This window comes from Lathamus discolor, chromosome 2 (assembly GCF_037157495.1).
Source record: "Lathamus discolor isolate bLatDis1 chromosome 2, bLatDis1.hap1, whole genome shotgun sequence".
Taxonomy (NCBI): Eukaryota; Metazoa; Chordata; class Aves; order Psittaciformes; family Psittacidae; genus Lathamus; species Lathamus discolor.
In genome coordinates this window covers 96994725-97018628 of record NC_088885.1, presented here as the reverse complement: position 1 = coordinate 97018628, position 23904 = coordinate 96994725, and the positions used below count along the sequence as shown (strand labels likewise).

General features: G+C 39.3%; 1 protein-coding gene across 1 annotated transcript in view; it reads left to right on the top strand.

Annotated features, from left to right (window-relative positions):
* Positions 1-22469, top strand: part of LOC136008472 (dynein axonemal heavy chain 5-like) — a 176741-nt gene extending 154272 nt beyond the window's left edge. The window contains exons 74-77 of the mRNA XM_065667810.1: positions 3749-3881; positions 14660-14868; positions 20284-20505; positions 21826-22469. Of these exons, the coding sequence (XP_065523882.1) occupies positions 3749-3881; positions 14660-14868; positions 20284-20505; positions 21826-22044 (783 nt within the window). The 3' untranslated portion in view covers positions 22045-22469. The remainder of the gene's footprint in view (positions 1-3748; positions 3882-14659; positions 14869-20283; positions 20506-21825) is intronic.
* The last annotated feature ends 1435 nt before the right edge of the window (positions 22470-23904 follow it).

Below are 23904 nucleotides of genomic sequence, written 5' to 3'. Positions count from 1 at the left end.
TTACCTACTAGATCAGTTTAACAATCCTGAAATAAACCAAACTAATACACTAAATTGTAAGAAACTGAAGGAATGTGTCAAAAACAGTTCTATGCTTTCCTCATTGGATAAGAGCAGTAAAAAGAAAAATATTAATTAGTCCTAGCAGTGCAGCTTGGGTTTGCTTTTAGAAGAATACTGTTCTCCAGTAAGGCGATGACATGGTAGTCTTTGGAAATCCAGCTATAAAGATGCTATCAGTGAAGAAAAGGAAAAAAAAATATTTAGGAAGCAAATGAGGGTAATTAGAAGCAAATACCCTTTGGGAAAGTGTCAGGTACCTTTGCTATCTTTGGCCAGTTCTTGTAGATTCTCTTAGAAAGTATGGAGTGAATTTGCTCAGAGTTAAAACCTCAGCAGGCTAGGTTAGGGACAGTTGGTACTGAAAACAAGTATTTGCTGACATTCAGAGCTCCAGATTGTACTTTCTTTTGATGCAGTGTACATTCCAGAGAAAATTCAGGCTGTCACAACCTTCATTTCTCAATTACTAGTCTTTGGCAGTAACTTTGGAACCAACAACTTTCAAAACAAGGAAACCATTTTACCCCATTATATATGTTTCTTTTGCTGTGTTCTTGTAATGCTTCCTCTCACCAAATAATTGACTCAGTGTCTACCCAAAAGACTACAAACAAAACAAGTAACCTTTACATGCTTTATCAGTCTGCAGTTTGACACAGGTGATGGAAAAGCTAAATAAACCTTCCTCCTGACCTAAAACTGTCTTCATTTTTCTCATTCGAACAGTAGAGGCAGAGAAAGAATTCTTCTTTCATGACCCCTTTTGCTTCTGGGTCTTGCCTCGCAGGTAACAAAGAGATTAGTGGTAAAATGATTAGGTCCAGTCAGTCCATGTGAGTGAAGACAGATGCAAGAATAAATGTCAGCTTAATAAATGTCACAGACAGAGGTTTATGATGAAAATGATCCTTGTAGCTTGAAAAACAGCTCATCCTAATGCTGGGCACCACTGAAAAGTGGGCTTTATGGAATTAGTATATTGATCACAGAAAGGCTATTATGATTAGTGAGTTTTGTCTTTTGAGGATTTTTTCTGTCACCCGGTATCCATCTCTTTATATCATAACAAGTGCAGCACTGGAAGTAAGTAATCTGATTGCTTGATAAGAATTCTAATACAAAAACAGTCAATCATGCCTCAGAGCTGATATTTAACACTAATCCTTAAGAGAAAGATTTCCAAGAAAAGCAGTATGTTACAGCTAGAGAATCTCACTGTAGATCAGGATTGATTTGTATACAATAAGGTAGGAAGTACGTCAGGGGGTTTTTTTCAGTTTTCATTATCTGTTTATGCTTGGTCCTCCAGGCTGAGTGCTGCAAACATCTAGGGTAGATTAGCAGATTTCTGCATTATTAGTTCACTCCATTATTGAAAAAATTACAGGTATTTTTCTGGGTACATAAAAACAAATCAGAAGAATGTTTTAATTCTGAGAATTCACTAGAGAAGCTAGTCGCACGATTATCAGTACAGTAATACTTTAAAATATTGATTGTATCTGTTCTTTGTAGATTCATAAATATCAGTATTTTGGAAACTATCCCCTTTAACAACATCTTCTGTACAATTTTTCTTCAAATGGTGGAAATTCTTCCTCTAAATAATCCCCAAAATGAACTCTGTAGACTAGAAAAAAAAGTGTATTTCCTTTTTAAAGGATAAAATGCATAGCCTCTATTCTGTATCATTTCCTTCTTACTAATGGCATGCACTAGAATTCTAAGTATTCTGAAAAAAAAAATAAATCAAACTCCTTTTTTTTTTTTTTTGCCTTTTTTGACAAGAGGGAGAATTGGCAATTCTTGTAGAATTTTCAGAAAGCAGAAACTTTCCCTGGATTTTGAATTAAAAAACTCAGAGTACATCATTGTGTAAATTATCCAAATAGAGTTTATTGTCTCAGCTCTAGTCTCATGATAGCTGATTATAGTGGTTTTCTCACTTTTACAGGAAGAAACACATTAACTCAGTCTGTAAAATGAACTGTCACACTGCTAAGCATTACCATAATTAGCTGGCACCTATTTCTTGGACATTCTGTCTGACAAACTCATGGGTCCTTGTGATTAAAATATGATGAATAACCTTGCTGATAGCTGTCTCCCAAGGAGAGTAGCATAAAAAGCTGAAAAAGAGTATTTTATTTGGCTTAGAGTCGAAACTTCAGAATTAGAAATTGTCAATGCATTTACTTCTTTATACTGGTAATTATAACTGCTCGACTGCTATGTTATATTCATTCTGCATAAACTTGTTATTCAGTGCAATAATATATTTAGTAATGTTTATTATGTGCATATAAGGTACTTTATGTAATGGATACAATGAGATGTATATCTGGAAAAACACAAAGCAAAATCCAGTGGACTTCTGGCCTTGATGAAATAACACTCATTATACCAAATCTTGTGGCTGCTACTTGGCTGCAGTAGAATTCCAGTGACAAATTGCTCTTCGAAAGAATAGATTGTCTAACTCTTTCTTCATCTTTTGTTAGTAAGAGCAAATACGCTCTTGAATTATTTTAGCAAGCTGATCCTACAGTGAGCTCTTTCATGATAAACTAATGTCCATGTATGTATCTGGATTTAGGATCCTAATTTACTATTTGAGATCTCTTTTTGATTCCAGAGTCCCCAGAATTTCACCTGCAGAGGAAAGGAGTGACTATGGCATATGGCAAAGATCAGGGTTCAGGGTTCTTCAATGTGAAAGATTATACATGTGGCTGGGTGTGAGCAAGTAAAGAGAGGCGGCCACTAGTTTTCCGAAAGCCAAGTCATAGGGAAGAAAGATGATTGAAAGTCTTTAAAGTCAAGAATTCTAGTACTATGTGAGGTATAGGCACCATGATTTCAGCAGGTGCAACTAGGTCCTCCTTCATGCACCATTGTATACAGTGATCTTTGGTATATATGGAGCATACAGTGTATGTCTGAAACATATTACACGTGCATCATGTGCTAAAATGGGATAGGGAATGCTTTGCTATCATTGCTGTGACATGTTCCTAAGTAACACACACAACTGATTCTATTTTGAAAATGTTCTCTGTTGAATATGAGTGAAACTATTACCCTTAAAAGTTAAGGACAAAAGCTTCTACCTACAAAATGGTGCACATAATGGTTAACAGAATCCTGTGGCATCTTATCCTGCTGATCTTGCCTCTCTAGTAATGTGTCCATGACCACTTTGTCTTATGAGTGATTCATGCTATTTAAAGAAGCAGCTTTTATATATCATTGTGCTTCTTAAATTGAACTCCATTTGTAACTCTATTTTAACTCAGCAGGGCAAGCAGAGATGAGAAAGTTCACCTAGCACGATTTGGAAATATAAAGAAGTTACCATCAAACAGTTTTGTAGAGCATGTGGTTAGGGAGGGGAAGGGATTAAGATCCAAGACCCTGCAGCCTAACAAGGACAGAAGGAACTGCTGTGTCCCTCCAAAAAAGAGGGAACTTTCCCTCCTTAGAATGATGGAGGAGCTCCTTTTGTTAAGCTGATGAGTCACAGTGTCCTAAATCTTACAGTTGGCACAGGACTTGAATGGCCATCTGTTACATAAAAGTTTCTTAGGAATTACACGATACAATAGAAAAAACATCCTTTTACTTTCAAAAATTACTGCATAGGAAACAGATTAAATTTTATGATTATTACACTATTCTTGATTAGGTGAAAGCCCAGCTTGAAAAGATGGGAGCTATGCAGCCCATAAACATATTTCTCCGTCAAGAAATTGACCGAATGCAACATGTTTTATCAAGAGTTCGAACTACACTGACTGATCTCAAATTGGCTATCGATGGTAAGTTACAATGTTAAAAATCATACTAATTAAGTTGCAGTATTTATTAATAATGCTTGCTTATACTATATAACTAAATAAACATTTCCCCTCCTTTCCTTCATTTCTACCTCTTTCTCTTTTGTTCTTTCCCTCTCCCAGCTTTTCTCTTCTTCACTGTCTTTATCATATGACCACTAATTCTAGCCCTTAAAGTCTCCTGTCTGCACCTCTGAGGGACATTCCACCTTGATTTATTCTGTTTGCATGTGCTGCGTGTCCCACAGCATTACTACACTTTTGTGATTCTCTCTAGGGTCTCTACAGAGCTCAGAGGAGCTGAATTGCATGATCAAGTCCACAGGTCATATGCCAGAGTCATTTATGAAATTAAGCTGAGACATAATTATATAGAACAAGGTAGAAGTGTTGCTGATAAGTAATTGAGGGAACTCAGGAGTCCAGGTGGTAAAGAATCTAATTTAAGGTGAGATTTGCAATGTTTTTGAAACTGGTTATAACAAATGGGATGTCTGTAAATAGAAAATGAAGTGAGTGGGAGTGCCAGTCAAGAGAGTGATAGGGCTCTTCTTTTAGCTGTCACTGGATATAGGCAATAGCATTCTGTATCTCTCAGAGACAAGAGTATCTGGCTGAAAGTGAGCAACAGTGAATGTAGTCAAGAGTACAGGCAACTAGAAGCAGATGGAACATTTGATCAGAAAAAGAGTGAGGAAAAAGAAGGGATAATGGTGTTACTGTCGGCTTTTTATTTTCACTTCCCATTTTGCTTATCTGCAAGAGCTGAAATTTCCAGTAAGGAAAGTATACTGTTGCTCAGCTAAGCTTCTTGAATTAACAGTAAATGAGAATGAAGCAGAAACAGTTCAGTTCCACTGATTAAGACTTCACTCAAGTCTGCTGTTCTCCAGCAGAGAGGCAGAAAATATCTGAAACAGCTAACTGTCCCCACAGGGAGAAATTCTGAGTGCTTCACAACTGGTCCACTCTGAAATAGGTGACACCAGTACTGCAATCTCTCTTACTGGTATTTTCCAGTTTTTTGACAATAAGTTTTTCATGAAGGGAGATTTTTTTTTCATTTGTAATTTTGTTACATAAAAAATAAAAAGGGATTTTTTTTCTATCATTTTTATTATACACCAGGACAATTATGCATGCTTCAGAAACATCATACCTATAATCTGAATGTAGGAAAGAGGTTCATAAATGTGCCTGAGGCTAATCAGCTTCCATATCCTGTCATAACCTATGCAAAGATCAAGCTGGAAGAAACAATTGTCCTCTGTTTTCAATATTGAGCTGAAAGGTGCCTTATATATGTGCATAGAATCCATTTTCAAGTAAATTAAAATAATGCTTTCCATCCAAGAAAGTATTAATCTTTCCTTGATTGTGACAGATGTATCTAAAGTCTCAAAATGTAGAGTGTTCTGCAGAGGGGTGCATGAGTGACATAATTTATTTGCACTTAGCACTCAGTTCCACAGTGGGCACAGTCCTCTATCAAGCGTTTAATCAAGTTAATGCTATAACTTTTGTGCAATCCTGTAAAATATTATAATTTTCTTAGGGGCAGGTGAGTTAAATATAGCGAAAATTTGCTCTGAAAACAAAACTGGATATATAGTTAACAATGACGATTAATGGCTTCTGACGGTTTCATTTTACGTCAAGCACATGTGGTAGACCATTAATTAGGGGATGGGAAGAACATTTAGTCACTCTCTCTTGTCTTAGCAAGGGGGAAAACCCCAAACTCTCTCACACTAGGTTGTCTCCCAAAACTAGTCAACTGCAATCTCAGACCATCAAGGTGCTCCTTTTTCATTACAGTGAGGTAATCTGCCTTCTCAAAAAGGTTGTGTGAACTTTGATATCTGCCTTGGTCGTGCCCTTGGCCCTGGCTTCAGGAACCTGTTAAAGCTTGAGTATCCACTCATAAGAAATCTAATTTTTCAAACAAATTTTGTGTTTAAGGATATAGCGGATGTTCACGTCGTACCATGTAACTTTGTGAAAAGAGGTCTGAATATTTGATTCTGCAGGTTGGATGTGAATAGATGGACCTTGTCATTTTGCTGTTGCTCACTGAATTGGGTCTGAAGGAATATAAAGCCCTCCCCAGTGAGAGCCCATGTGCAGCTGAACATGAGGGATGTTGAGAGAAATAGCAGAGCCAGTTTTGTCCATCTATCCAGAGGGCAGATTAAGCAGTGTTCAGCTCCTGGGAGGGGTGAGGGTGCTCAGCATATGATCAACATGTTTGTTGGCAGCCATGCCTCACAAGCCAGCATCTCTACCAATAAACTTTGCTGCCTGGAGGGATACTTTTTTTGGATCAAATTATAATAATTAGATTGTAGCTGCACTTTGTACTCTCAGTTATGTGCAACCATTAGTTCTGTTTTAATTACTTATTGATTGCCCAGAATTTATTTCACAGTTGGTATAATACAGAGCTTCACATAAATCAGAAAACAGCCATGATTATTGTTCTCTCAAGTGACCTGAATAGAGCTTATGTTCCAAATAGAGAAATCTTCTTAGAAAAAAGAACCAGTAAGACATGGGACTTGAACGAAACCTCCAGATCCTAATGGGTTATTGTCGTGGTTTAAACCCAACCACAAACCTCGTTCACTCACTCCCCCCCTTCTTGCCCTCCCCCTGCTCCTGGAGGGACGGAGAGGAGAATCGAAAAGAATGCAACTCCCACAGGTTGAGATAAGAACAGTTTAGTAACTAAGGTATAACACAAATCACTGCTGCTACCACCAGTAATAATGGTGCTAAAGGAAATAACAAGAGGAAAGAATACAACACCTCAACACCAGCCGACTGATAACTTGCCCCACTCCCCCCAGCCAAGCACTGACCGATACCTCCTCCAACCCTGCAGTCCCTCTACCCCTTCCGGGTCACTCCAAGTTACATCCTGGGCATGACGTGCTGTGGTATGGAATACCTCTTTGGCTAGTTTGGGTCAGGTGTCCTGTCTCTGCTCCCTCCCGGCCTCCCCTCCTCCCTGGCAGAGCATGAGGCTCAGAAAGTCCTTGGCCAGACCAAACATTCGAGCAGCAACTGAAAACATCGGCGTTATCACCACTGTTCCAAGGCCAAAAGATCAAAACACAGCACTGTACTAGCTCCTAAGAAGGAGAAAAATGACTGCTGCTGCTCAACCCAGGACAGTTATGAACATCAGTTCTTGAGCCCCTGGCAGAAGGTGACCATATTCTATGTAGGGAAATATATGAACTCCTGTGTACTTGCATTATCTTCCTCCTGCGGAATCATGAAGGCCTCTGGCACAGAATACTAGTACCATAACTGTTTGCTGGAGAGTGGGCACTTCAAAGCCCCTCTCCTACTAATGAAGATAAGTCATTAAGATTAGTTCTTCAGAAGTCTTTAAATGCAATAAAATCTAATGAGCCATTCAGCTATTCCTAGTCTCTTAGAGTTTGTTTGAATAGAGGAGAACTGCAGGTGTCCTATCTGTAGGATTGAGGGTGTTCTCTTTATTTCACCATGCACTGAAGTAGGAGTGGTAAGCATTTTGATGCCACCCTGATGTGTCTTCTATTGGCAAAGAAAGTGAGAAGGTAGATTCTGTGGGAGATATTCCAAGTGACCCTTGGGTGGCTTCCATGAACCTCAGCAGTGGAGTGTGCTTGTAGTAGCACTCAAAGTGGATATCAAATCCTTTGTGATGAAAATAAGCACAGCTTTTCATTTGGTTTTATTTCCTGATTTTTTTAACCTGCTTAGCAATCTGTCCAAGGGCTTTCTTAACTCACTTATTTATACCTAGATTCTTCTTTTGATCACAAGACTGAATCAGCTTGGCATTTGTTGCTGGTACCTTATACCTTTGTGTTTTCAAACTAATCCTTTAGAACTGCCTGCTTCATGAACAAGTGAAGGCTCTACAAGAAACCTTGAATTTCTTATCCTTTCATGTCGTGTATATGCCACATGGTCACAGAACTCCCACTGCTATTTGTGCAGTACTTGCAGAGTTAGGAGAGAGAAGTTCTTTTCCTGTTAACATATATCCTGAGAATAGAGCAATCCCTCTAAAAGATTTTGCATGTCTTGTAGTATGTAAAGGTTTGTTTCCACAGGCCCAGAGTTTCTGTTTCTTACATTTTTCTTAGTACTTGCAAGACAAGTACCTGCAGAAGCCATAAGATGTAAGACCAACATAGAAGGCAAAATAAGTGGATCAATACAAATATCTGCTTCAGAAGTCATGATGGCATTTGTCATGGAGCAACTCTACCAGCCTTAAGCAAACTTTTCACTGCAGTTGCAATATGACATCCCTCATGTTACAACGCTAGCATATTTTCATGCATGTAATGCACACCATACATAACCTAGATGCCAGGACTTTGGGGATAAAAAAATAATCACAGACTACTCTCAAACGACATTGAAATAGAGGGCAGTGGGCAATCAGAACTTTTGGAATAATAGGGTCAGGAACAAAGATATTACTAATGGAAGATGGGACTTTGCTATTTGCTCTCTTTTTACCCACAGAGATGTATACCGTGTGTATGTTCTTTAAATGATGTATAAATTATATGCATGAAAAGGCATTAAAATTAATACACTAGCACATTTCAGGTATAGGTTTATGCCAGGTTGAGAAGTGTGAGAAAAGGCAGGTAAGACTATTGAAAGAGAAGGTATTAGAGAGCAAAAATTTATGCATTTTTGTATGTGTTTCAATTTTTTTTTAACTTTATGATTAAGATTGAATAATAGCTGTTAATAGCAAGGCCTGGAGGAATACTGGAGCATTTCACTAGTTTCTGTACATTTCAGTCATTGATTTGCTACCTTATTAAAGCTATTTTATTACCTGCTTTTATATCATTGCCATCCTTATATTGCATTGCTAACCAGCATGTTGGCCTTGGGTGTTTCCTTATTGTCATTCGTATAAGAATATGTTGAAACACCCAGAACTTCATGTGGATGTGAGGTAGCATATAGTTAGTTCTACACACATAATAGGAATCACTTAGAATTCTTATGTTATCTACACAAGCTCATGTGTCAAGCTCCTGAAAGAATGAGGTAAATATTCACTATTTTTTTTTTCCAAGTCAGGATATCATGGTCTTGACAGTAGTGTTTACATCCTGTTGCTGCAAAGAATTTCTGTTATTGTATGTAGCACCTTACAAGAGGGATATAAGTGCACTCCAAAAAAGGTAGCTGGTAATTTATTGTATCTAAACTATGTGGTGAAAAACTGAAGCTCAGGAAACTAGCCTTGCCAGAGTACAGAGGATGCTGATTTCCAGTGAAGGGAAGGAGTATGGACTCATTCCCACTGGCTGGCTAAGTTGTGTTTTGACTTGTAATGCTTTCAGACTGGTAACACTAATAAAATTTTGGTTTGACCTGCTCATGATAGTAATAGACTTTTGGACTGAAAAATCTTGGGTTCTTGCTAATTCTTACAGTGTGTATGTGTAAGGCTTGTAGGGATCATCTGTGTATTCCACTTTTGGATGAGGATTTAATTTACTTCTCATCCTGATAAGAATGCCAGAATGCCTCCTGTTGCCTTTTACAATGTGTGGCATGTTATTTCTGGACTTCTTTATAACTGTTTTGTATGCTTGCCACGATGCTGGCTAGGAAAACTGTTTAGAAACACGCACCGCACATTTAAGACTAACTACAGAGAATAGTTTACCGGCCTGTTCTATTACTTTAGCTCAAGGTAGTGACTTGTATTACTTTTGGGGAGTTTTGAAGTTTCATCTTCAAATTATTCCTTTAAAATTTTTGTTTTGAGTCCTTTGTTGGGTGCAGCCAAGTGCATTTAGAAGTGGAGCTGATAAACTTTCAGAACAATTTGCAAGGTTTCTTTCAAATTGCCTTCTTACTGACTGAAGGAATTAGCTCTTGCAGAGAATCTGTGTGCTTTTCTATGTGAAAAAGTGCATGCTACTCAAGTTTTTCAGTTCCTTTCATCTCTTCTGACTTGAAGAATTAAATCAGAAGATTCTGCACCAGAAAAAGAAAGTGGGAAACAAACAGAAAGCAGAACAGGGGTAAAGGTTAAGTGCAGCTGGAGAGAATACCACAGTCCACAGGTAAAAACGGAGAAAGTGCTGTGCCTTGCAAGACTTGGCTGTCTGATTTACTCACTGTTCTGGAGACCAGGAGCAAAAGGAGGTGATAAATTGATGAAAGCCTTAGGATTAAAACAGCATCTTGAAGTTAAATGAGCTTCTGAGAACTTCCTACAAATCCCCTCCAAGTGCTGAAGTGCCCAAGTGCTGCCCGTGAAGAAAGAAGGAAATACCCAAAGAACTTCCTGAAGCAAAGAAGTTAACTTCTTTGAGCAAAGCAGTGGTGGAATCTAATTCTGAGACAGCAGAAATCACAGAATCACAGAATCACAGAATCCCAAGGGTTGGAAGGGACCTAAAAAGATCATCTAGTCCAACCCCCCTGCAAGAGCAGGGTAACCTACAGTACATCACACAGGAACTTGTCCAGGCGGGCCTTGAATATCTCCAGTGTAGGAGACTCCACAACCCCCCTGGGCAGCCTGTTCCAGTGCTCTGTCACTCTTACAGTAAAGAAGTTCTTCCTGATGTTAACGTGGAACTTCCTATGCTCCAGTTTACACCCATTGCCCCTTGTCCTATCACTGGATATCACTGAAAAAAGCCTAGCTCCATCATCCTGACACCTACCCTTCACATATTTGTAAACATTGATGAGGTCACCCCTCAGTCTCCTCTTTTGCAAGCTAAAGAGACCCAGCTCCCTCAGCCTCTCCTCATAAGGGAGATGTTCCACTCCCTTAATCATCTTTGTGGCTCTGCGCTGGACTCCTTCAAGCAATTCCCTGTCCTTCTTGAACAGAGGGGCCCAGAACTGGACGCAATATTCCAGATGCGGCCTCACCAAGGCTGAGTAGAGGGGGAGGAGAACCTCTCTTGACCTACTAACCACTCCCTTTCTAATGCACCCTAAGATGCCATTTGCCTTCTTGGCCACAAGAGCACATTGCTGGCTCATGGTCATCCTCCTATCCACAAGGACCCCCAGGTCCCTTTCCCCTTCACTACTTTCCAGCAGGTCAACCCCCAACCTGTACTGGTACATGGGGTTGTTCTTCCCCAGATGCAAGATGTCCTAAAGCTTGCAAAAAAAAGATAAAGTTTTAGGTATGGGGAAACATACATTAGCTTTTATTGGTTTTATCTAGTATCCTGTATACCTTGTACCCTTGGGTGGAAAAGTAAATCATGCTTTCTTTGTGGAAAGCACAAACAAGTTATCTGTTGTCATAAAGCAGAAAGGGAGGAAAGCTGATAAAGTTACAAGCAAGATGGGATTTTCTCTTCAACATGTTCAATGAAGAACAGGTTGTTAAGCTTGGTGGTGGAGGCAAGGAGTGACTGGTTGAATAACAAAACTGGTTGCTTGGGAGGTAAACTTGAGCAGGGATTAAAGGATGAAAAGATCAACTTCTATAGTTGCAACTGTGACAGTCAAGAAAGGATTGATGCTTTCACTGAGCTCTTCCTCTGTGTACTGTTAAGGCTAGCTCAACAGACTCATCGTCTAGCAAATATTGTCCTCCAGGGGGTAGTCTCCAGTCCTGTTATAATGATGTCAGCTATAGGCACACTGTAGTTGATGGAAAAACTAGCTACTTCTCATTTAGTTTGTATCCTACGTAATTATTGCTTTTTTCTGGATTCACATCCATGCCTGTGGGAAGGGAGCCAGTCACTTCTTTTGGATTTTTTTCGGTTGAGGCTTTTTTGGTTCATGGTGGAGTTTAGGGTCCTTCCTTTGTTCCTAACTTTATCCACTCATTTAAATGAAATATGCAAGCTTGATAGTCCAGATACAGGCTTTCCTAAATGTGCAATTAAAAATTTAGACCCAGATTTTACAAATTCCACAGTTTTCAGATTCAGCTTGTGGTAGGTATGGTAGTAAGAAGGGGCAACTCGCTGATGTAGTCCATTCAAAGCATTATATCTATTGACTGAATCACCCTAAAACCAGATCAGTTTGAAAGAATAGGCTATTTACATTAGTTACCAATAAAACCAAGTTATCATCAGAACTGAATAGCTTTATCTGGCTTACTTACTATACAGCAATTGGATACATTTAGATGTGGTTTAGAAGTGAGACAGTACAAATCTAGGGCAATGAAAAAGGCGAATCCTGATTTCCAAATTGTGTATACTGTGCAAACAGTATGTCTACAGTCCATATTATTTTTGAAGCATGGAAATACCCTGATGTCTTTAACTGACCTGACCTTTCATCAGTCATTTTCTAATGAGCTTTGTTCCATTCAAGAAAGGGAGTATCACAAAGTAAACCCCAAAATAACCAAGTTATAAACAGCTGGCCTGTCCGATTCATTGAACATTCAAGCTTGTCATGTTAAGTTCACAGGACATTCAGTCTCTTCTTATGATAACCAGGGCTCCGAGCTTCTCAGAAGTTAAATATGAGAAGCCTATGGTTGTGCTAATCATTCAGTTTATCAAATGTAGTTTTTCAAACACGTGTATCACCTTTCTTCAAAAAGATGCCACTGTTTTTCTCATGTGTTACTGATTTTATTTCTGACAATTATTTTATTTTATTTTATTTTATTTTATTATTTTATTTTATTTTATTTTATTTTATTTTATTTTATTTTATTTTATTTTATTTTATTTTATTATTTTTCATTTTATGAGAGTATTTTAGCTTCAGGAATGCATCCCAACGCCCACAAATGCCATTTAGTGCTGAAATTCAAACACCGTATGCCTACTGCCAGAGATGACACCCACTCACTAGGAATATTTATGCAGCTACATGGGCAAGGCCAGAACTGTGAACATACCTCATCCTCAAGAACACTCTGGCTTAGTGTTCTCAACAGCTGCTCTGAGTCATAATGGGCAGATATCCTAAAAGATTTCACTATGCTTTAGGGCAGAGACTAGTTGTATCTCCGTATTTGAAAAACTCCAGCCTGCCCACAAAAATGGAGGAGAACATGTAGCTCTCTTATGACTCTTGTTGCAGGAGCAGGTTGGCTGCATCACCTGAAAACAAGGAAGAACCGGAGATTAAAGGGTTCTATTTTTATTTGGTTTCAATGGCAATGATCCCCAGGGCTCAAACAGGATGCTCTTCACTTGTTTTCTGCCCACCCTACAGTTGCTTCAACTTGAAACCAAAGTGTGTTGCATGACTTTTTCACTTTTTCTGCCTCCAGAGCATGAATAAAGTGTATGATGTAATATTATAATTCTCTAGGCAAAGCAGAGGTGACAGAGAAGTCACAGAGTGATTTCTTTCTTAACTGTTGGTGCTCTTGGTTGTGTGTTGCAGAGATTTATACCCAAAGAGAAGGTTTATTAATTGTGTTATAATAGACTTTTAGTCATACCAAAACATGATTCTGAATGGACTATGAAGCCATTACAGAGAATGTGGGACAGGCAGTATTTTTTATTTGCGGTTTTGCAAAAGTTGCTGGTTTTCTTATAGCATTTGTTGCAGAAAAAGAGGTGCATATAAATGAGAGCAGGTCATTAGCATTCATGCTAGAAGAAATTGAAGCCTATTTGTCATTGATTGATATATAGTAGAAAGTACCAAATTTGCACAAAATGTTATACAAGTATTTAGGTTGGCTGCTATATTCTTCTAAATTAAAAGCTGGTGTTTGGTTTCTGGATATTATTCTTCTTCCCCTGAACTGGGGGCCTGCCAAATTCAGTGAAAGGAAGGAATGTGAAATGAATACCTATTATAGGCCACATTTCCTTCCAGGTATGTTTGGATGGGCCATTGCAATCGTTTGCAGTCACCTAGAGCACTTCCCTTTCCTTTACATGTTTTGTGGTCGAAGGCACCTAATTCTGTTTGATATCTCTTGTGGCCTTTATGGCAATTACAGCAGCTGTGTGTATGATGGTACATTGAACATGGGTGTTACATGAACATTTAATCAGAATGGAAGCTTCCAGAAAAGCTTCTATAATGCAAATGAGGCACAGCCATATGCCAGATCTCAGTACTATTGAGAATACAAACTGACAAGATATAGGAACTTCTGGCACATGGAATGGTGAGTGTCACTGAAAACTTACTGTCTTTGTAAATGTCAGTATTTTAATGGACACAACAGTACTTTTCATGGAATATGTGAGCACACACTGTCACTACCCTCCCCCCCCAAAAAAAATCTTGCCTCTAGCTTTATTCTACGTACCGCTTTCCCACTGAGAATCTTGCTAATGGAAATGTACAAAGTTGCCTATCATTAATAACAGTGATTTTCCTAAATGTAATCATTGTCAGTACATGCTTAAGATATAGATGAGTTACACAGTATATCTCTATCACTGATCATGTGTGTGGGAACCATTAAAATATATTAAAGAGTTTTAAATGATTAATCACATTCCAAACACTGTGTCAATATAATGAATATAAATAATGTGTATGAGGGAAAAGGGGCTGTTTAAAAAACCCACTTTATTTCTGATCAAAATAACAGAAGAAATATCATTTATCTTGTCACCTTTAGCTTTGAATCAAGTTTGAGCAAATTAAGTGCAAACTGATAAGACTTTAGTGCAACAGGTGTGCAATTAAAGCAGAACAAAAGAGGATTTATTAGATTCAGAATGTCTGTTGGGAGTTTTAATTGCCTCTGCAAGCTAGGGGAAAGTTCATTCTGAATGTTTTACTTTCTCTTCCAGGAACCATAATTATGTCAGAAGAATTGCAAGATGCTTTAGATAATATGTATGATGCTAGAATTCCAAAACTATGGTTTAGGATTTCCTGGGAGTCGTCTACTTTAGGATTTTGGTTTACTGAGCTTCTTGAAAGAAACCAGCAGTTCAGCAGTTGGCTGCGGGATGGCCGACCAAACCAATTCTGGATAACAGGATTCTTTAATCCACAGGTAAGATTGCCAGATCAATCTTTCTAACTAACTCCTATGTAACAGTTAAATTAAACTCTGAGAGAATTTCAAGCTGATTCAATCGTGACTATTTGAAGTATAATCTAAATTCCATTTTTAGCATAAATACAGGATAAATTAGTATCAACATCTACTAAACATTTTTGCTAGACCAAAATAATTTTACTGAAATAATGAAATTCATCTGGTTGCTTTAATTATAGTGTGGAAATTGAGTAGGTACATCTTTTCACATTTCAGTGTTATCATCCTTTACCCCCTCCTCTGTTACAGCAATCTGTTTTTCATTCATTGCATGAAAATTCCTTTGAGTACAAAAAAGATAAGTTTTAGAACTTTGACATAGGAAGAAGAGATTTGGGCTTGGCTCTCAATCCTTGCAAATCAGTTCCTTGAAATGGAAGGTTTGTTATTTATATCACCCCAGAATTGTGCCAGACTTGATCTGCAGAGACATAGAAAAAACCCCAGCCTCTTGCCTGCACCATCTGAAATAAAAACCTGGCACAAAATGAAAGACAAAAAAGGGAACAGCTGACAACAGAGTTAAAAGAGGTAAAGTATACATACCTAGGTGATGTGTAGTGTTTTCACACAGCTGTACACATTCATTAAAGCTTTTCATGATTCAAAGATGTTTGTGGGAAGTGAGAGTTGTGGAAGTGAGTCATTGTGAGAGTATTCAGCCAACAGGTTCCTGTGAAGCCTTAGCAAAAGCTATTTTAAAGATCTATTTTAATCTCAGTACTTGTTAGCAATGCAGAAGCTAGCTGAAACAGCTGCCTAGAATAGAGAGAGCAGCATTGGCAAATATTCTCTAGGACTACTGCTGGGAAATATCCATCTATCATCTCTCCTGTCTGTGTCAGCTGTCTGCCAGTAACACTTTATAGCATGGAAGTGTTCTCACAGAATCCTTGAACAAAGGGTTCCCAAGCAAAAGTATGAGGGAGAGGAGTAGGAGTTTTAATAAAATGCTTATGCTTCCATACTTGGTTTGTTAACAACACATTGATAGTAGCACTCTAAAATGTTCCTAACTAATCTTTGCAATGATCAGGCTGCATGCAACCTTAACAGGCTTTTGGGTTTGTTGATGTTTGCTTTTGCATTACAGATGAGCAGGAGCTGATACAGACTTTGTACTGACCATTTTAGCTAGCTTTTTTGTGCTTTGGGGTTTTGTCAGTTCTGAAATTTTGCCAGCCCAAATCGGGTATCCTACTTTCTTTTGGATGTATACATCTGGATTTCTCAAAAAAGCTGCCAAATAATCGGAGTCAAGTATCCCCCTAGCAAGTTGTAGTTTCATAGAACACAGTAAGCGAGAAAGCCTCTAGAAATGCAAAAATCAAACACTTCATAGCACATAGGTCTAAAAATCCCTAAATATATAGTGTGCAGACAAAAAAAATCCCGGAATGAGATATGCTTACCTGATTTAAAAATGTGATGACAATCACAAGTTCAAGAATCAGATGTCTCCATTTTCTGTAACCTGGGCTGTGGAAGTGGCTCGTTCTACAAGAAAGTCACCTGAGCAAAGACTCCTTTACTATTTAATTAACTATTGTTTTGTTAATAGTCATATCACTGTGTTTAAAATCAGTATTTCTTATGTTAAGAATATTTATCTTCTCAAGCAATTTGAGGTGATGAAGTATTACTGCTGCGGTTCTAATGGCTTGTTTGTAATGCCTGAGAAACTGTCAGGAAAAATCCTTTTATTTGTGAGGTGAAATGCAGCTCCTAAGTAATTTGTAATTTGCCTACTTGCATAGATCTCAATGTTTGCTTTATAGTCAATGGATAAATGCCATGGATAACACAAGGCAATAAAGTAGATTTACAGCCCTGGGAGAATGAGGCATTCTGGCAATAAAAAGTAATATAGGACCTGACTCTGCCTTCTCTTGGACTGTTTATACACCAGGATAAATTCAGTAATTTCACAGAAGTTAATCTTTATTTATAGTGATACAAATGAGGGCAGGCTCAGACTTCTGTGTAAAAGAAAGCCAATTCCCTCTGTGTGTCCGCACTGGGCCAAGATAACTGGGGTGAACAAAACAAGAAATGAATTTTCTTCCCTCCTGGAAGTTAATCTGATGTTACTGGACTTTTTTGTAAAAAAATAATAATAATAAAAAAAAAATCCACTATGCATTTCTCATTTCTACCTCCCAATTTCCATATTGCAGCATTTCCTTGTTTGCATCACTGTATCCAGTTGCTGTCACTTCCACTATATATAGATTTTAAGACCTGTGAGGCAGAACTGTCTTTGAGGTTGCATAGTACTTAGCATAATGAACCCTCAGCCTATTTCTAAGACCCTTAGATGCCAAAGCAATGTGAATACTGATAAGGATATGAAGTACAATGTCTCTATTCCTCAGTGCCCACTTAATTCTAGTAAACCTGTCATAATTTGGTTGCTGTAGAAATTGCAAAAGAAGTGACAAATAAGGAGCCACCTAAGCAAGGTAAAGGAGAGAATATGATTGTGAAAGCAATAGACTGAACAGATTTCCACATCTTTTGTCATAGCTTCCAGGGATGCCTGCTTCTCCCTCACTGGAATGTTCAGGCTTAGTTTGCATGGGTTGTTAGAAGGCGAAGGGACAAAGCTTTAACAGCCTTCATTGAGTGGGCCAGGGAGAAGTTCAGGAAAAGGCAGGTGAAGAAAGAAGAAATAACTTTCCCTGCTTCTGAAATCTCAACATGCTCCCCCACCCCTCCCGAAAAAACCCACACGAGAAAACAAAACCCAAACAAGGAAATCAAAACAAATGTCATGGCAAGTGGTCCATTATGTTCCTGTCAGGGGGGTTCGGGGAGAGATAAGCACTCAGCCACACAGTGGCACCTTAAGTCACTTAAGTTTTTTTCTTGCTGTTTATTGTTCCATTCACCCACTCTGGGATACACAGCTGAGCCTTCATCTCACAGCTGTAGCCTTTAAACACTGCCTAGGATTCATTCAAATGAGCAGAGCAGTGTTACAAGTCCCACTGCAGACAGCATATAGGTCCTGCCATTTCTGTCACAATAGTCTGCAACCTTAGTCTTATTTCTGAAGACAACTCACAGCTCTGAGCTTACTTTTATTCCAATGTGTCCACAGTGCCTTTGAACTGATTCCCTTAATACAGTCATTGCTCTGCCCTGTTCTCTTCAGGCTCTTCTTTCTTGAATATTTCACTTTATCTGGGATCCAGTAGCCCTCTGGAGCCTTCTGGCAGTGAACACTGTGTATTTTAAACTGGTTCTAGCATGTTCCTACAAATTAAAATTCCACAAATTAACTACAAGGATTCTGCTTTCATTTAATGGCATTTCTGATAGAAGAACTTTAATCCTGTCTCCCTTAGCTATGTGCTAGAGTTCCCAACTATTTCAAATGCAATTACAATTATCTCTGCTATCACAAAAACTCTTTAAAATACTTGTCCTGGGGTCTCTGGAATGATATTAATGAGAAGAAACCAATGTCAGTTAACTGAAGCATCTGAATTCATAAATGTCATCTCATGTTCTCATAACTTAAAGGGTATAGCTACAAAGTGCTTAGCACATTGTCGTGGTCTAAGTCCAGTCAGTAACTCAGAACCATGTAGTTGCTTTCTCACTCTCCCCCCTTCCTCTCCCCTGCTCCCAGAGGGATGGGGAGGAGAATCAAAAGAACGTAACTCTCATGGGTTGAGATAAGAACAGTCCAGTAACTAAGGTATAACACAAATCACTACTGCTGCCACCAATAATAATAGTGATAGGGGAAATAACAAAGGAAGAGAATAAAACTGCTCACCACCCATCGAATGATACCCAGCCCGACCCAAGCACTGATCTAGCCCTTCCGGGTAACTGCCCCCATTTTATACAGCCAGGGCATGACGTGCTGTGGTATGGAATACCCCTTTGGCTAGTTTGGCTCAGGTGTCCTGTGTCTGCTTCCTCACAGCTTCCCCTCCTCCCTGGCAGAGCATGAGACTCAGAAAGTCCTTGGTCAGAGTAAACATTACTGAGTGGCAACTAAAACCATCGATGTTATCTGTGCTGTTACCAGGCTGAAAGCCAAAACCACAGCACTGCACCAGCTACTAAGGAGAAAAAATGACTGCTACTGCTGAACCCAGGACACCCATGCAACAAGAGCTCCAGTCCCAGCAGCCATTGGCTGGCCTCTGCATTCAGTAGACCAGTGTACTAATGTTTCTGTGTCTGACTTCTTTCCGTTCCTTTAGCCCTAACAGTAGCTCAACCAAGCATCCTGCATGGTGAATACTGAAGAAAAATAAAAAGCTTGTTTAATTCCCTTATTGCTCCTGATTTCTTCCTAGCTGTTTGCTGTTTAATACCCACCTTTGTGTGTTCCCCATGTGGCTCTGTGTTCCCTCATCTCTGTCTCCAGATACCTTCTCTTTCTGCTCTGAAATCTGTCCTGAAACTTCTTTCCTAGTTGTCCTTCTCAACAAGTCCCCCTTGCTCTTTCATCTTCAATTTTAGTGTTCCATTAATTCATCTCCTGGCTATGGAATGGTTTTCCATAAGGTGGGATAAGGTGTACACCTACAGCATGTCCACTGGAAGTGCAAAGCAGTTTGTTCTCTTGTCTTTTAGGACTAAGGTACTTCCTATGTGATGCAGTATATGCACACATGAACAGTTATATGAGAGAAGATAACTAGCATCTTCAGCCTGGCTTGTCTTGTGGTAGCTTGTAACTGTATCATGAGACTGTAGTTCTTTGGAACAAAGAATTAGTTTCATTCTATGATGAAGCGCTGTGAGTTTATCTTGCTGCTGTCTACAGTTGTATGTGATTGTAGTATATTAAGGCATTGCACTTAGCAAACTGATGGAGGCATTTCACTATTTAATTGCATAATTCCAGTTTGTACTTTCTTTGTGTTCTGTAAAACACTTCAAGGTGTGTTGACTGAAAAGCATTTTTACAATGTTAGTCTAAGAAAAGGTGGGTAATATAGCACGCAAAAGAAGGGTTTCGCTTATGGCTTAGCAATTATATCTGCATTTGAAACCTCACAAAGCACATTAATCAGGCAGCCTTGTAAACCTCTCTCTATCTGGCTGGTTGTACGTAGGCGTGTGAAGTGAGGTGAGTTACACATGAAGCTTCCAAAATGTTAAATAAACCAACATGGTGGCTTCTTAGCACTAACACATGCACACCAAGTATATAAGAATAATGGGACTGGGAAAGTGTAGGAAAGCACTGAATTTACACTACTTCATTTAGTTTTACATGTACATGAGATTCTGTGGCTTGAGGTTTTATACTGCTTATGTCACTTATATAGGACAAAAAGGTTGGAAATGGGTAAATTGAAGGTTGTTTTAAACTCTTTATGTCATATTCAATCTCCTTAGGGATTCCTAACTGCTATGAGGCAAGAGACAACTCGCATGAATTTAGCAAAAGGCTGGGCACTCGACAGTGTTGTTTTACACAATGAAGTGACCAAGATGATGAAAGAAGATGTTGTTGGCCCTCCTCCTGCTGACATTGGTGGGGTTTATATATACGGCCTTTTCCTCGAAGGGGCAGGTTGGGACCGCAAAAACAGTAAGCTGGTGGAGTCAGCACCAAAGGTAAGCATGAACATGACAAGCTGTAACATAACGTATTGTGCTCAGAGAACACCAGGAGGCATTTTGAGTGCCTGCAGCAGTGGTTTCACAACAGGTTTTAACAGGGTAGAACACTAGCAGGGGTGGGAAGAGGACAGTGTTTACCCACCAGAACCAAATAAAGAAAACTGTCAGAAAATTAATTTAGGATGCACTGCACTACGGCAAACAGATGCTGGTCTTCTTGGCTTCAGGGACCTTAGAAGCACAGCTGTGTCTGAGTAAAATAGTGCATCCCCCAGTCAGCCTTCTTTTGACTGACCAAGTGGGACCCTACCACAGTTTCGAAAGCCCAGGACTGGGTCTGATCACAGCTGTTGTGGAGGTCACTGTTTGGATGACTATAAAACCTTGACATTTGTTTTTGAACAGGAGGAAGAGTATTAGTTCTGGGCTTACCCTCAGTTATCCATGCATGAAGTTATATTTTCCTGATGTGACTAAGCAGATTTAAAATCTAGCTATGGAGTAGTGATTAGATGCTGTAGTCACCACCCAGGGAAAGCTGCCAAATCAATGATAACTGTCCTGGAATTGGAGTTGAGGTATTTGCTCTTTGTAGGTAAACCACTTCTGCATCTGGCTGATAACAAACTCCTCTAAGCCAGACCTTGCCAGCTGTAGCTTCTGTTGCCTGCTTTCCAAAATGCACATTCAAACATGGAGTTTACCCAGGTGCTCTGGAGTGTTCACCGAGCTTCCATGTTGCTCTTGGGTTTGAGTCTTTCTTTCCCCCCAGCCAATGAATACTTTCTATTGCTGTTAGACCTGAGGAGATCTAGTCTGGAATAATAACCAAGAAGTGCTTTGGAACTTTGACTGTCCACTGCCAGCAGTGCAGAGGTAACAAGGAGGCTTACTAAAGGCAGCGTGACGTTTGTAGCTTCAGTCCTGCCATTCATAGAACAGGAGGTGTGTTAAAAATAGGGAACTCAGCCAAAGGGGCAAGGGATGGGAAAAAAGACAATGGTCTTTCTTTTTCTCTCCTAGAACCACACTGTCATTTTTCCATTTACTTCCATGGTGTGCAGTTTTCCAGGCTTCTGCTGCTTTCTCTTCCTTACAGGCTTCCAGGTGTCTGTTGTCCCTGAGCTGCCCACTGGCTTTACGTTGGGGTTAATATGGAAGTGAGCATGGGACACATGTTCTCACATGTACCTCTGCTGAGGTGCTGGTGCTTCTGCTGAAGGCTACCACTGAATCTAGTTCTAGCGTTTGGAGTTCAGACACCCTATCCTGCTTCTCTAATGCTGAGCCCTGTGTCTCTTTTAACATTCTCAGGTGCTGTTCACAAGTCTTCCTGTAGTACATGTGTATGCTGTTAGCACAACGGCACTACCTGATCCAAAGAAGCAACAAGGAAGTGTGTACTCCTGCCCTGTCTACAAAAAGCCACGGAGAACAGATCTGACATACATTTTCTCTCTGAATCTGAAAACAGTGCAGAATCCTGATCATTGGACTTTACGGGGGGTTGCACTACTGTGCAGCTCAAAATAAGAACAGAGCTATTAAAAAAGAGCCACCTAGGAAGATTAACCTGCAGCCAGTAGGGCTTTAGTAGTTATTGTCAAAGTGGTGGCTACCTTCTCACAGGGGTATGGGAATTAGCAAGTGATTGTGTTAATTGCTCATAGATCAGTTTACTCTGTTCACAGCAAAAATACTAAGTGTATTTATCCTGGAAATACCAGAGGGAAAACAACTGCAGGTGTAAAATTTGGCAACTGTTACAAAGCAAGTGAGAATATAATCAACTAACTTGATCATAATGGAATAGCTAGCTAGGAAAAAAGTGCTTATGATACTGACAACTGCTTTAACATTTATGGTGGTTCTTTTGTAGGTTTTGTCTTTTCTTCTTCATACAAGACTTTTCCATAATATAATTCTTTTAAAATCCAACTTTGTAGTTGAAAACTTTTCATCCATAGCATTATTAAAGCTGTAATGGCAAGTGAGTTAAATGTGGTAAAACTTTCTGTTTATCTGCAAATACTCCCATGCACAGGTCCTTTGATTTTACATTTGTAAAATTTCTGTGTGGTTTTACAAATGGATGCTACCATTTCCTTGAATAGTCACTTGTTTATGGGATCATAGAAGTTATGCAAACAGGTAAGTTCATCTTTGCACAAGTAGTAGCCTTTGCATGTGTTAACTCATTTCTAAACATAGAGCCTGTTAAGTAAGATGTGTACCTCTCCAGTATTAGCAAGAAAAAAGTTTTGGCACTCTTAGAGTAAACACATATGAACACCAGTTTAGCTCTATCAGTATTTGCTCCACTGGCATTAGTGCCAAATCCTGCAGACTCAAACCTTGTATCTGCTTTCTATTCTGTATTTTGCACCAGTTTAGGTAAAAAAAGAAGAAGAAAATGTACAGGCCATTTCTGGGAGTAGATTCACCTGAAATAGCAGAAGTAATTTTTGTTTGTTATGACCATCGCTGTCTACCCTATAACTGAAGGGTGATTGCTATTTCTCTTCTAACAGACAGACACATATTGGCGGAAAACATGTTTGCCTTTTTTCACTAGCACAAATTCAAAGCAAAAGAAATTGCTGTTGGATGTTATGAAAGAAGGACTTGCAGTGGGTGCTTTGTTAATCACTTTTTTCTCTCCTTGTAAACACTAATTTTCTGTATAAACACTTCAATTTCTCTTCAGCTGGTGTCTAAGAAAGTAGTTGATCCTTTCCCATAACTAGTTTTACTCTGCAGATAGTAATTGCAGGACTCCTTTGGTGAGGAAGTTTGTTATTCACACTCCCACCCACAACTAAGCAGAAAGTGCCAGATTTCTTCTTGGAAAACAGAGCAGACAGTGACAGGGTTCCTTTCTCCCACTGAGCCGGGAGCAGCACTTGTTTCACAAGGAGTGCCAGGAAGATTATTTTACCAAGTTTACCACCTGTTCAAAGGAGGCACATCAGGCCTCTCTGCAGTACAGCTGTACATCAGCCGATTTCATTGAGAATTTTTTGGTTTGAGGATTGGGATTAAATTCATTGCTCTTGGAAATTCTGAAAAAGAGAAGGGGGAATTCTAGCGTCAAAATCTCTACTGCTGTATAGATATTGAGGCTGTAAACCGTAGTGTTCTACTGCCCTGGGTTCAGCTGTCACAGTTATTTTTCTCCTTCATAGTAACTGCTGCAGTGCTGTGTTTTGGCTTTAGTCTGAGAACAATGCTGGTAACACACCAACGTTTTAGTTGTTGCTCAGTGAAACTTACCCTGATCAAGGGCTTTTCAGTCTCATGCTCTGCCAGTGAGGAGGGGCATGGGAAGCCAGGAGGAAGCAGTGACAGGATACCTGACCCAAACTAACCAAAAGGGTATTCCATACCACAGCA